Source organism: Benincasa hispida, chromosome 12 (assembly GCF_009727055.1).
Source record: "Benincasa hispida cultivar B227 chromosome 12, ASM972705v1, whole genome shotgun sequence".
Lineage (NCBI taxonomy): Eukaryota > Viridiplantae > Streptophyta > Magnoliopsida > Cucurbitales > Cucurbitaceae > Benincasa > Benincasa hispida.
Genome location: NC_052360.1, coordinates 17,660 through 29,782, shown reverse-complemented (window position 1 = coordinate 29,782; position 12,123 = coordinate 17,660). Strand labels below are relative to the sequence as shown.

At 35.7% G+C, this 12,123-nt stretch overlaps 1 protein-coding gene across 3 annotated transcripts; it reads left to right on the top strand.

The window, feature by feature from the left end:
- The first annotated feature begins 10,254 nt into the window (after positions 1–10,254).
- On the top strand, positions 10,255–11,876 carry LOC120067245 (pyridoxine/pyridoxamine 5'-phosphate oxidase 2-like). 3 transcript variants are annotated; one of them, XM_039018771.1, is made up of 6 exons: positions 10,255–10,446; positions 10,534–10,641; positions 10,942–10,974; positions 11,083–11,178; positions 11,298–11,465; positions 11,562–11,876. In XM_039018771.1, exons 1-6 carry the CDS (start codon positions 10,357–10,359, stop codon positions 11,661–11,663), a joined length of 597 nt encoding a protein of 198 aa, XP_038874699.1. In that variant the 5' UTR covers positions 10,255–10,356; the 3' UTR covers positions 11,664–11,876. The 3 variants fall into 3 exon arrangements, with proteins under 3 accessions (XP_038874699.1, XP_038874698.1, XP_038874700.1); XM_039018770.1 differs by having other exon boundaries at positions 10,255–10,641; XM_039018772.1 differs by lacking the exon at positions 11,083–11,178 and having other exon boundaries at positions 10,255–10,641.
- The last annotated feature ends 247 nt before the right edge of the window (positions 11,877–12,123 follow it).

Sequence of the window (12,123 nt, the reverse complement as noted above, 5' to 3'; positions counted from 1 at the left end):
ATGAACTCTTCAAAAAAAATATTTGTTCAGGCTGCTGTCTTCACTTGAATATCAATGTGAACAACCCCTTCAAAGCCTTCCCTACGTAATGCTCCTTGGAGCTTTAGGCAGAGTTGTGGGACCCGAGAACAGCTTGAAGATGTGGAAAAGCAAGAAGCTCACAGCAGGCAAGTTGAAAAGACAGTCTACTTCTTTACTGAAATTTTTCTCTTCAAAAGTTTTGTATTCCTTTTTTTTCTTCTTCAAAAACAAATCCAATCTTCTTTATATATGAAGATGCACAAGCAAAGAAGATGGAGTTGCATGGGCTTGCAGGCTCAATGCTTGGAAGAATCAAAGTAGAGGAAGAAAATGCTTGTGTGTAAGCATAAAAAATGATGATAATGGAGAAAACTTTTTTTCCCCTTTTGTCATCCATGCAAACGTTTTTTCATTTTCTTTTTAAAAACAACAAAATGACTTTTAATCATTTTAATTTAAAATTTTATTTCCTAATTAATTTCATAAAGTAATTTAAAAATTAATTAATTTAATACAAATATTAAATTTAATTTTTGCACAATAATTACCTTTCTATAATTTAAAATCATATTTAAATTTTTATTCTCTTATTCCATTTAATTTGAAATGTTTAAATTAAATTTTTCAAGCTACCTTACAGCGTACCATTTAGGAGCTAGTAGGGGGACCTCGCAGACCTAACAGATATGGCTCCAACGAATTGAGATTAATCGGCTAAACTCATTAGACCGATCTACCCCATTCGTTAACTAATTGGTGATTTCCACTAAAGCCCATAAGCTGAACTCCCCTCACTGTAGATATATTATGTCCCACTTGATATAATCATGATTAGTAAGTAACCCTTCAACAGTTGCTCATAAATAACGGCTGGGTCGAATCTCTGTTTTACCACTGAAATTACTCTTCTTCTTTAAGTTCCCCTGATCCCCTAATGAACTAATTTGAATTTGTGATCCAAAATCAAACAAAAATCGAATCCCTCCCAGGCCAATGAAAGGGTGAGACTCTTTGTTCAAGTCCAATCAGCACTTTTGAAAGGAACAACCTCTCTACTACCCTAATCTGGTAGGAGTGAATTCCCTCTTGCAACCCATGTTCCCCAACTATTCATCCGATCTTATCCCAAAATGTAAGCATATTGAGTAGAGCCAATTGGTCTACTCTCATGTGTGCAGATCAAAGGAGAAATCCCGAAACAAAACAGGGAGTTCATAGTTAGCTCAGAGTTAAAGGTTAGGTTACCTTACGTCAACGCTTCGAAATAGTCAGTCATTAAACAGTAAATAACGTTATAAAGTAAGAGTGACAGGTTTCATGTCCGATCTTGCACAAAACTCATTTGCAACAGGACACCTTCACTCACCTATGTCTCAACAATGATATGTAGCACTTACAACCACTTTGGTAACAACTACAAAGTAGGGCGCATCCAACAGTGTACCAGAATAAGTTACCCAACCTTATTCATATATTATAGATCATTTTGACTATTTACTCGAACCTGATCCACTGTATGTCTCCACATAAATTCAAGTATTCCAATAATAGTCAAGGATTTAAGTTTATTGAATTTCTAAAAACAATATATTCAACAAACTTTTATCAAATTCTCAAAAATAAGTTCACAAACCACGAGTTGAAAGGACATAAAACTCAACACTGATATTCCGTGGTCCGATCTTGTTACAAACCCTTTTGCACAAGGACCACCCCATCCTCATGTCCCAACATGAAGAGTTAGGATCACTTCATTTGTAGCACTTTACAACTATTTGTAACAACAGGTAGAGCAGCCGCAATCCATAGTGTGTACCAAATAGTAGGTACCACTTATTCATTATTACGTATAAGATCATTTTGACTATTTACTCCAAACCTAATCCACTTTTTATCCCAAATAATCAAGTACTCATTCAATGTCAAGGACTTTTTAGGTTTATTGGATTTTCTATTAAAGAAAAACATCTATTCAATAACACCTTAGAATTTTCAAAATAAGTTTCATGTTTTACATATCACGAAGTTTTAGGACATAAAACGCCCAACAATATCACGATAGCCCTTCATGAGAGACTAAACGATCAAGGCAGGAGAACTAAACAACGCCGAGCGAGAATATTTGCTAGATGATTTTCTAGACGATTGCTCAGCGAAGAAAGCGAGATGATACTAAACAATCAAAGTACCCACTGTCTAATACGATAGACAAACCTTTCTCCCACTTAGTTGATCGTGTGAAGTCTTGATCGCCTATACCTTTCTCTTCCCTCTTCCAAATTCAACACAAGCCCACACTCCTGATTCTCACTCTGGAGGAATACCAAGTTACCGATAAGTCAGGAACGTCAAGGTGTTGTCTCTTCTAGAGAATCGATCTACTTCGGATGGATGCCAGCGAAAGGTTACTAGACGATTGCTCACAAAAGCAAGATTTGCCAGACCAAGCTCACGAGAGAGGATATTTTGTCGGACGATTGCTTATGAGATGAGAGATTTTCTAGAAGAAGAGTCTTCAAAGGTATGTCTTTAGTTTTCGTTTTTGTTTTAGTAGAAAGCTGTTGTTAATTGTCTTTATAATGCATAAATGTTCTGTATGTTTGTGGAACTGTGTTTATTACTTTCACAATGGGCATTGGAAAGATCTTTCTTTCTGCTCACTGGTCTCTTGAATAAGGGATCTTTAGTTCTATACCCCTGAAATGGGAAGGCTTATTGAGCCGGTGCTTATTGGCCACCTTCACCTATATGCAAATTTTAAGGAATAATCCCGAATAAAGCAGGAGTTCATAGTTAACTCAGGATAAGATCGAGTTACCTAGAGTCATCTAATTGAAATAGTCAGTCTTAAAACAGTAAACAACGTTATAAAGAAGAATGGACTTAATTCCTGGTCCGATTTTATGCAAACTCATTGCATAGGACAACTCCCTCTCCTCATATTAATATATGAACGAATCATGATCACTTCATTTGTAGCACCTTTACAACAACTTGTAACCGCTATAGGTGTAGGCCGCATCTAATAGTGTTACCATAATAAGGCACCCAACCTTATTCGTATACTATAGACCATTTTTGGCTATTTAATCGAACTTGATCCATCTTTATGTTTCTACAAAAAGTTCAAATATTCCTGTAATAGCCATTGATCTTAGTTTATTAGATTTAGACTTTATGAATGCAATTTAAAGATTCAATAATAACTTTATTGAAGAAATGTTAAATAACATCTTTATGATAATATAGAATGTGTTTTAACTTTACAAACACGAGTTTTAGGACACATAACCCAACACGATGGATTCCTATAATAACTCTCCTCAGCCCTAGGTCAAAATATGCTAAATTTTGGAGGCCAAATCAATGGAGGTCGAAGTTAATCTTCATTCTTCTTCCTTTCCTTCAATTTCCAATATCTTTAGGTAGTTTTGCTTTTTATTTTGGGTTGCAATCAATGTATTGGAGGTTCGTTCTTGATTTGTCCTTGAATTGAAAGGTAATCACTATCTAATTTCTTTGAGCAAGAGCCTTATGTTAATTTCTTGAAGGTTTTCTAATTAATTTAATTGTACTCTTTGTGAATTCTTTGGATGGATTCGTTTTAATATTAATAGAGTTCGATGAATTTCTTCTGAAAAATTAATTTGTTGAAATATTGTATGCAAAAACATTCTAAGCCTGTGCATGATTGATTGATTAAGTCCACATATTAGGAACACATATTTAGGGCTAAACTTTTTCTGGCCAAATTCATGTATGCCCTAGTATAATCCTTCCCAAATAAATCATGTCATAAGATGTGGCTTATCTGGCTTGTAGTATGTCTCAATAATTGAACCCTTCTTAATGTTTTTTAGTTTTAACTCGATGTCGCTGAGAGGAAAAGTTTAAAAACTGAATTAGGGATAATTTTAGATTTTTATCAAAATTGGCTAATTGGGCTATTAGAATTTCTATAGGTTGAGGGGTTGACAAATTCAGTGTAATTAATTGATGCCTAATGAAAGAAATTGCATAGGAACTCTCTCTTGCTCTAGAATTAGATAGATCCTATTCTAGATTACGTTTACTCTTTTATTTCAATTTCACACATTTATCTCTTCCATATCAAAAGCCCCCCCCCCCCCCATTTATCGCTCTAGTTAGAAAATTAACTTAACGAAACCAATTTTACTTCTCTGCAGATCGAATCGGCCTACCACTGTTACTACATCTTTGTAGTACTAGGAGTATATCGATATTATAAATTTTCTTTTTGACCAGACTCGAAGCTTATTAACGACGTAGGTTTCGGGCCTTATTAGTCACACTCACGGAAAATAGTAAACAAGTTAATTATTTCTTGAAACCAATAAATTGAATTGACTGAATCATTATAGGAATAAGGGTTATTTGTGTAATGATTAATTGAGAGTGTCTCGATTCAGTGAAGGGAGAATTGACTACCCTTAGGTTGGCTTTTGTCCTAAAATCACTGAACCGTCATGCAAAATTAGATGTTAAATGGGGTTATTTAGATTTTGCTAAAATTGATTGAATTTTTTTTTTTTTTTTAGAGTTATGCAAGAATCTAATGTAGTTCAATATATTTGTTTTTTTCAGCAAAATGTCAAATAGTGATTTTCCGTTAGTTTCCTTTTCAAGTTTGTCTGGTTTTAATTACATGACGTGGAAAAGAGTCCTATTAAAAACATTTTTCATGGTAAAACAAACCTAGAAGTTGTCTAATGAGGATTGTCCTCAAGTCCCAACCTTTGATGTACCACGAAATGTTCGTAATGCATAGAGGCGTGGATGAAGGCTATACGAGGGCCCGAGTTCACATTTTGGCAAGCATATCTGATACATTGGCCAAAAGGTTTAAGAACATGGTCTTACTATGAACACTCTCTCCATCCACCTTGATATTGACCTACCCAAACACCATCCGTCGGAGGGACACACCAAAGATGTCGCAAGGCCGAGGATAGATCTCACAATGTGGACTACTTAGGAGAAACGTGAAAGGTTTAAGTGAAGCATCTTATACCCCAAGTACCTCCCACTGAATGTTCTACCTAGGGGTTCATTAACCTAGACAATCCAGCTACTGATTTTAGTCCAAGCCATCCTTTTAAACTCTGCTCATAAACAACTTTTGTCTATGAAATATGAACAAGTTCAAGTAATCACATTTAAACACTTTAATAGACTGTCCTTAACTTGCATGCATGCATCAAATCTATCTAATTCACCTTTCCAGGTGAGTTCCCAAGTAGAGGTGTTACGTTTTCGTCAACTTAAATACTCCAGCCTAGACAAAACCTGCCTCAGACAAAAGGTCCCTTATAGATAGATTTGCTACACTTTAAACTTTTATTAGCCAATTTAATTCTATTAAACTGATAAAAAGATTAAAGCCTTAGGGTTGCTAATCGTATTAAAAGCGTGATCTTAGGTCTATGTGATCCAAGTTTTAAACACTTTAAAACCATGAATTAAACCTAACTGAGAATGCATGTCTTTCTTATTCCTTTTAGTTGTAATTTCTCTTTAACTTTTAAAAAGAAACAACTAAAACCATTGCACACAATAAGGCGTTTATAACATTTATAAAATAACCTATGTGTCATGCTTCATGCAATGTTCGATCATTACTATATATAACTTTTATATAACGCGTAACAACCAAGAAAACATGCTATCATTCACCCTTATACTATAAAAATTATAATATAAAGATGATGCATGTATATGCTTTTTATGCATGCATAAATATAACTCTTATATTATATGATGCATGAGCATGCTCTTACATAATTAAAATCATGCTTCTCTAAATTCTAACAATTACAATAAAGAGATGATGCATGACCATTGCATAACCTAAGGTGGGATTTACTATATTTGCATACCATATGACATATAGTATGTAATAAATAAAAGATTAATGGACCGAGATGAGCCTTTACATAAACCGGAATGAAAAAACCCTATCTATTACATTTTTCATCGAGCAAATCGGTTCACGGGTGAACCGGGTCTTGAATCGCCAGAGGTCTTCATCATGTAGCAAACTTCAGTAGGTAGACGATCGTTCAGCGCGCACTAGACGATAGAAGCATAATTAAACGATCGCATAGACAAAACCGAGGCTGTGAAGCCTGGTCATCTATGCGATCGTGTAGCTTGATGACAGGTAAACGATTTACCGTGTGTTACTAAGCGATCGTTTAGTCAGTTACTAAGCGATGAAGCTTGCTGACCTAAAAGATCGTCTAGCACGTGCGCTTTAAACGATACGCGAGCATCTTATAGTTTACACGATGCGTGCAACCAGGTAAACGGTTTATCTTGCGATACTAAGTGATCGTTTAGTCAGTTACTAAATGATAAAGCTTGTTGACCTAAACAACCGTCTAGCTCGAAACGATACTCAGCGATCGCGTAGCCGATCGTCTAAACGAGACGATCAATTCTTGATCGCATACCCCATCGTTTAACCGATGCGTTCAACAACGATCGCGTACACCTTCATCTTTATGATGCGATCAACAGCGATCGCGTAGAACATCTTCTGCACGATGCGATCAACCCTAGATCGCCTCCTTCTTCGAAAAACCGCAACACTTGCCCAGATTGTGTACCACTCTCATGCAACGCTTGCACAGATCTACTTCTTCGACGAATGACTCAAAACTTCAAACAAACTTTGAAAACATACTCGATTTTGATTATTAATGTCCAAAAATGCAAGGGCCTTTACAAACAATCGCAAATGTAAAAGGATTTAAATTAAACCAAGGCTAATCATCTTGAAAACTTCCATTAATCCGCACATCCATAGCAAATTTAACCATTAAATCAATGTAGAAATGCACCCACCATGAATGTAAATCTCATTTCATTACAATAGATGAAATCGGAGTATTAGAACCTGGCTCTGATACCAATTGAAGGATCTCATATCGAAGAGTTCCATGAACACGTTTGGATCGCTCTGATCTCACAGTAACCGAAATACATAAATATACATTCAACACATACAGTTATGCAAACAAATATTAATTAACGGCATGCTCAGAATAAGATAAATAACAAGGAGAGAGTTCCATACCAGTTGAAGACCGTCTTCGAAACTCCAGAACTCACCGTAGTGAAAACCTCCACGCGATCTACCAACGCCCAGTAGAAGCGTCGACTGCAGCAGCACGAACAACCGCGAACACGAACACCTTGGGGACGACACCACCACTAAAGAGCCTCGGGTATTCTCGGAGTGAAAACCCAAAGGGTGGTCTTTGGTGAATTTGGTAGAGGAAGGAGGAAACACGAATCGTGTAGGCAATAAGCAAGTGGGAGGGAAAAAGTGCTATCGCATAGCAGAAATGCTTATCGTTTAGGAGGAGCTACACGATCGTGTAGGATTTACTGAACGATCGTTTAGGAAAAGGTACACGATCATTTAGTAAAACCGGCACACTATACGATCGTTTAGAGAAACTATCCGATCGTGTGGAAAATTGCGTGCGATCGTTTAGGCGCGAGGTAGACGATCGTTTAGGCGGAGAGTACTATCGTATAGGCTCTCGATTTTCTTTAAGCGATCGCTTAGAATTCTACCAACGCTCGCCTGCGATTTCTTTTTGGACGATTGATCAAAATGAAAACTATTTTCATTTTAACTCATCAGTTACAATAACCGACGTTGCCCCACTAACCCATGTCCGAACGTGAATTTTGGATTAATTATCATATAATTAACCAACTAATTAATTAGTAAATATAATCATATTATATTTTTATCCTATAGTTTGATATCACATATCTACTATAGTATTTTCTCCTCTACTTGATATAATCATATTTATATCTAATTTCCTCAAAAAAAAAAAATGTATCTCATACATTTAGCCAATTATATCATATATAAATAACCAGTCCAATTATATCATATATAATCGAACTTCCTCTTATCAATTTGAACATTTTAAATTAACCCAAACACTGGTTCTCGACTTTATCCAAGCTACCCATGGGACCCAATGGACCTGTGGCTCGAAGCTCTAACGGTCCGTGAATAGCTAACTAAACTCTTTAGTCACGAGATCCATTATCTGTTAACTGTCAGACATTCCACTAAAGACCAATAGCTGAACTCTTAGACCAACAGTTGAACTCTTCTTACCACAGATATATTTCTATGTCCATCGGATATAACCATACAGCTGGACCAAATTACCGTTATGCCCTTGTAGTTACATCTCACTCCTTAAGTACCACTGATTCCTCTAATGAACAATACAACATAGTCTAACTCAAAGTCTAACTCAAAGTCCAACCATACAGATATATTTCTTGCATACTCAAAGTCTATACAAGATAGTAGACTTCATATTAAACCCCATTCCAACCCTTTCATCCTGTTTAGACTTCAACGTTACAACTATCTGAAGTCTACTAACCTCTTCTCGCAAAAGAAAGAACTCAAGATCATCATCATCCGTTATGCATTGTGGAAGGGCTTCAAATTCAAGATTATATTTAACTTTCAGGATAAGATCAAACTCTGAAGAACTGATTTTTATAGCCCTGTAAATGCGAGATTTAAGTTCTTCATAATTCACTGTAGGGGGCACAACGATTCCTTTTAACTGTCCCCCAATATATGAACTTTCATTCTCATCCCAAGCACCTCCAAATCGAATAAATATACACTTTCTTGTCATTCTACAAAGCAAGATAACATTTTTCATTAAGTTGTACAAGAAATTGAAGTGTACTCTCGCTCTCTATCAAAATCTCGCTCTCGCTCTCAAACTCTCGCTCTCTCTCAAACTCTCCCTCTCTCTCATAATCTCGTTGTCTCTCTTACTCTTCCTCTTTCTTACTCTCTCCCAATACAAAATTTCGTAATGCTACCGTTCCAGAAATAACACATAAAAAATAATTAAACAGACTCAAAATAATATGTTTCACCTTTCTGAAAAAAACTGTTTTGTTCCTTGCTGAGAAAACCTCGTCTTGGATATCCCCGTTCGAAAAATCTCCGTTCAACAAAACACCGTCGAAAACCAAAGAAGTAATCAACTTTGAAATGGAGTTTAGAGTTTAAAGAAATCACCATTGTATTGTGTTTATATATTATTGATTTGATTTGAGGCTTCCATCGTGACATTTTGTCAAATCAACAGTACACTGACGAGCAATCACATCAACCAGGGAATTTCAAGCGAGAGCGTGTCATCAGACAATAGCAAGATTTACCTCGTGCGTGAGACTGGTGTAAGGGCAAATTACGTAATTTGGTAGGGCGATGACATCAGCAGAGGGTCAATTGACATTTTTTTTAAAAAAAATGGTCATTTAACATTTTGGGCCCAATTTTTGGGTCATCTGTACAAATTTCTTCAAAAAGGAAAATATCAAATATTTCATAAAATGAAGTGAATAAAATATCATATTTTATAAATCACAATGTGTTTGTTCTTATAAGTGTTTACAAACTATTCGACCCTACGAGATTTAGGGCATCAACCCCAATAGGAGGTTTCTGTTAAAAATAATCTTTATTGTTGGTCTATAAATATTTTTAAATAGTGCTACGATTTAAACTGAGTTGAGTTCTTAAATTGAGTTAATCAATGCGGTTTGGAAGTCTAGATTTGATTTTGAGTATAGGATATGTTAAGAGTTGAGGTGTTAGATGTCACGGAGAGAAGTGATGTTTAGCGTCTTTACACTTTTTTCTAGGTTCAAGGAAAAATTTAGAATGGAGTGTGACATATCAACACGTCGATGGAAATTTAAAACTATGCCTATAACTATCATCTAAAAGGACAAAAGGAGAAAATGTTTCTCTCCCCATTATCCCTCTAGATAGCATAGATATTATTTTTTTTTTACCATTTATAAATTTAATTTTAAAAAGCCAACATGATTATAATACCTTAAGTGACATAAGAAACTAAAGTTTGTACCATCAACGGCCAAATAAAAAAGAAAAGAAAAAAAGAGTAAATACAAAAGGAGATTTTCAAAAATGAAAAAATAAGAGGAAACTATTACACAAAATGACAAGATTTTTTTATAGGAGTTGATAGAAGTCCATCGTGACAGCGTTTTTTTTTTCCCTTCTATTTTTATAAGTAGTTTGACATTTTTTATATCGAAAAAAAATTAAAAAAAAAAAAGAAAAAAAATTATGAATCGGTTAAATTCATTGTTCGATATCGGATATAAATTACTGAAACAGTTGAATTTCGTTTCTGAAAGCAGCAACTATTTCCCAGTGATGTATTGAACTGAAATGGGAAATAGAAAGCAGTAGGCGAATTAGCGGGCAATTAGGAAATGGGATCGGCAGCGGCGCCATGGAAGTCCCTTCTACTCGGTGCTTTGGAATCTAATGGCCGAATCAAGCATTCCAAATTCTTGCAGCTCGTACATTTCCCTCTCTCTATTTCTCTTCAAGTTCAAGTTTCCTTATTGCTTCTTCACAGTCGGTTTCTACGTCGAAATCGTTTCCAGGCAACGATAGGAATTAATGGAAGGCCCTCAAATCGCACAGTTGTTTTCAGAGGATTTGAAGAGGGCACCGATAGGATCCATATTTACACGGATTCTAGAACTCGCAAGGTTCTTCTTCTACGGGGAGGCTCTATATTTCCGTCTTATATAGTTCAATTCATGCGGCCATTGCTTTTTTTCTATGGTTTTTGATGCAGTGATTATATGGGCTTCTGGATTTTGATTGCACTTTGTAGTTTGTTTCTTTTTGTTGGTGTTTTCAATTACGTAATTCATATGTTTGGCAACAAGACAAGCGATAAAATAAGCTCAGGGGAATTGTTTGTGATGGATTAGGTCAGGGTTTTTTATATTAAGCATCTGAGTTTTGTCCTGCAAATGAATTTCAATTTTTGGTTGATTCTGCAGATTGAAGAGCTTAAGAATTGTCCATTTGCCGAGGTAAATGATTTGTTCATGCCATCTTTGTAGCTTATCATCTTTAGATTACTGCTGAAATATGTGCCAATTTGAGTCAAATTTTCCATTTCCAATGCTTTGTTCTTTAAGATTTGTTGGTATTTCACCGAGTCATGGGAGCAATTTCGTATCAGTGGGAGAATTGAAGTTGTTGATGCGTTATGTCTTGATGCTACAAAGTTTAAGGTTGTGGCATGGTCCTTTCTTCTTATGACTCGAGGCTTGTTCTACATTTTCAACAATTCACTTCATTCGATTGGGTATAGTCCTATACATTTTATCGTGGTCATATTGAATTCTGACAGCAAAGGGCAGAAGCCTGGTCCTCCATTTCTCCAAAGTCAAGATTGCAGTATTTGGGGCCTAGTCCAGGTCTTCCTTACCCTGGTGAACAACCAGTCAAGGAACCTTTTGTAGATTCTTATTCTGGTCCTGTTGATTCATTTTGTTTGCTGGTCTTCAATCCTGATCAGGTTTGTAATATTTTCTTTCTAGATTTGTATATGAAGCTTGCATTCTCCATCTTTTTACTTTCCCTTATGTTACCTTTTATCCTTTTTCGTTCTCAGGTCGATTATCTAAATCTGAAGAGTGAAGAAAGGAATTTGTTTAAAGCTATTCCAAGTTTTGGAGGGGAGAAATTATGGGAAACGGAGAGGATAAACCCTTAGCAATTGCACCCCGATTTGCATTTATATATACTTATAATAAGCTGCTATCTTCAAATCAACTGATGCAAGTTAAAAGTTACTCGTATGTGTTAAAAATAATCCGAAACCCTTTGTTTGTTAGTACTGATGATATTGGTTGGTTTCAATTTCTTGTGTCGCATATTGTTAGTTATGAAAACATCTTTAATTAATCCTTTCCTATGAGATTTTGTAGCTTTATTTGTTCAAACTCAGCTAGAGATGTGGCTGAGCAACAAAAAAGAGGGTGTCCAAACTCAAAAGAGGTATCCATTTCAACAAAGCATAATAGCAAATTCTGTTGTGTTGTTGAATATCTGTTTTGAATTTGTAACAGGAACTGACATTCGATGATGGAAGAGATCATGACAGAATTCTTACTTTTGTGATAAGGGAAGAGTCTTGTAAAGGGCCTGTTCTTGTGCTGTTTTGTGTGGAGTGC

What these genes read in the sequence shown, in the direction of transcription:
- LOC120067245 (XM_039018770.1), top strand. Translation starts at nt 10,357, where the DNA reads ATGGGATCGGCAGCGGCGCCATGGAAGTCCCTTCTACTCGGTGCTTTG. An exon ending in AGAATTGTCCATTTGCCGAG is followed by an intron (nt 10,975 to 11,082) that starts GTAAATGATTTG and finishes TTGTTCTTTAAG; the next exon opens with ATTTGTTGGTATTTCACCGA. An exon ending in TTGATGCTACAAAGTTTAAG is followed by an intron (nt 11,179 to 11,297) that starts GTTGTGGCATGG and finishes GAATTCTGACAG; the next exon opens with CAAAGGGCAGAAGCCTGGTC.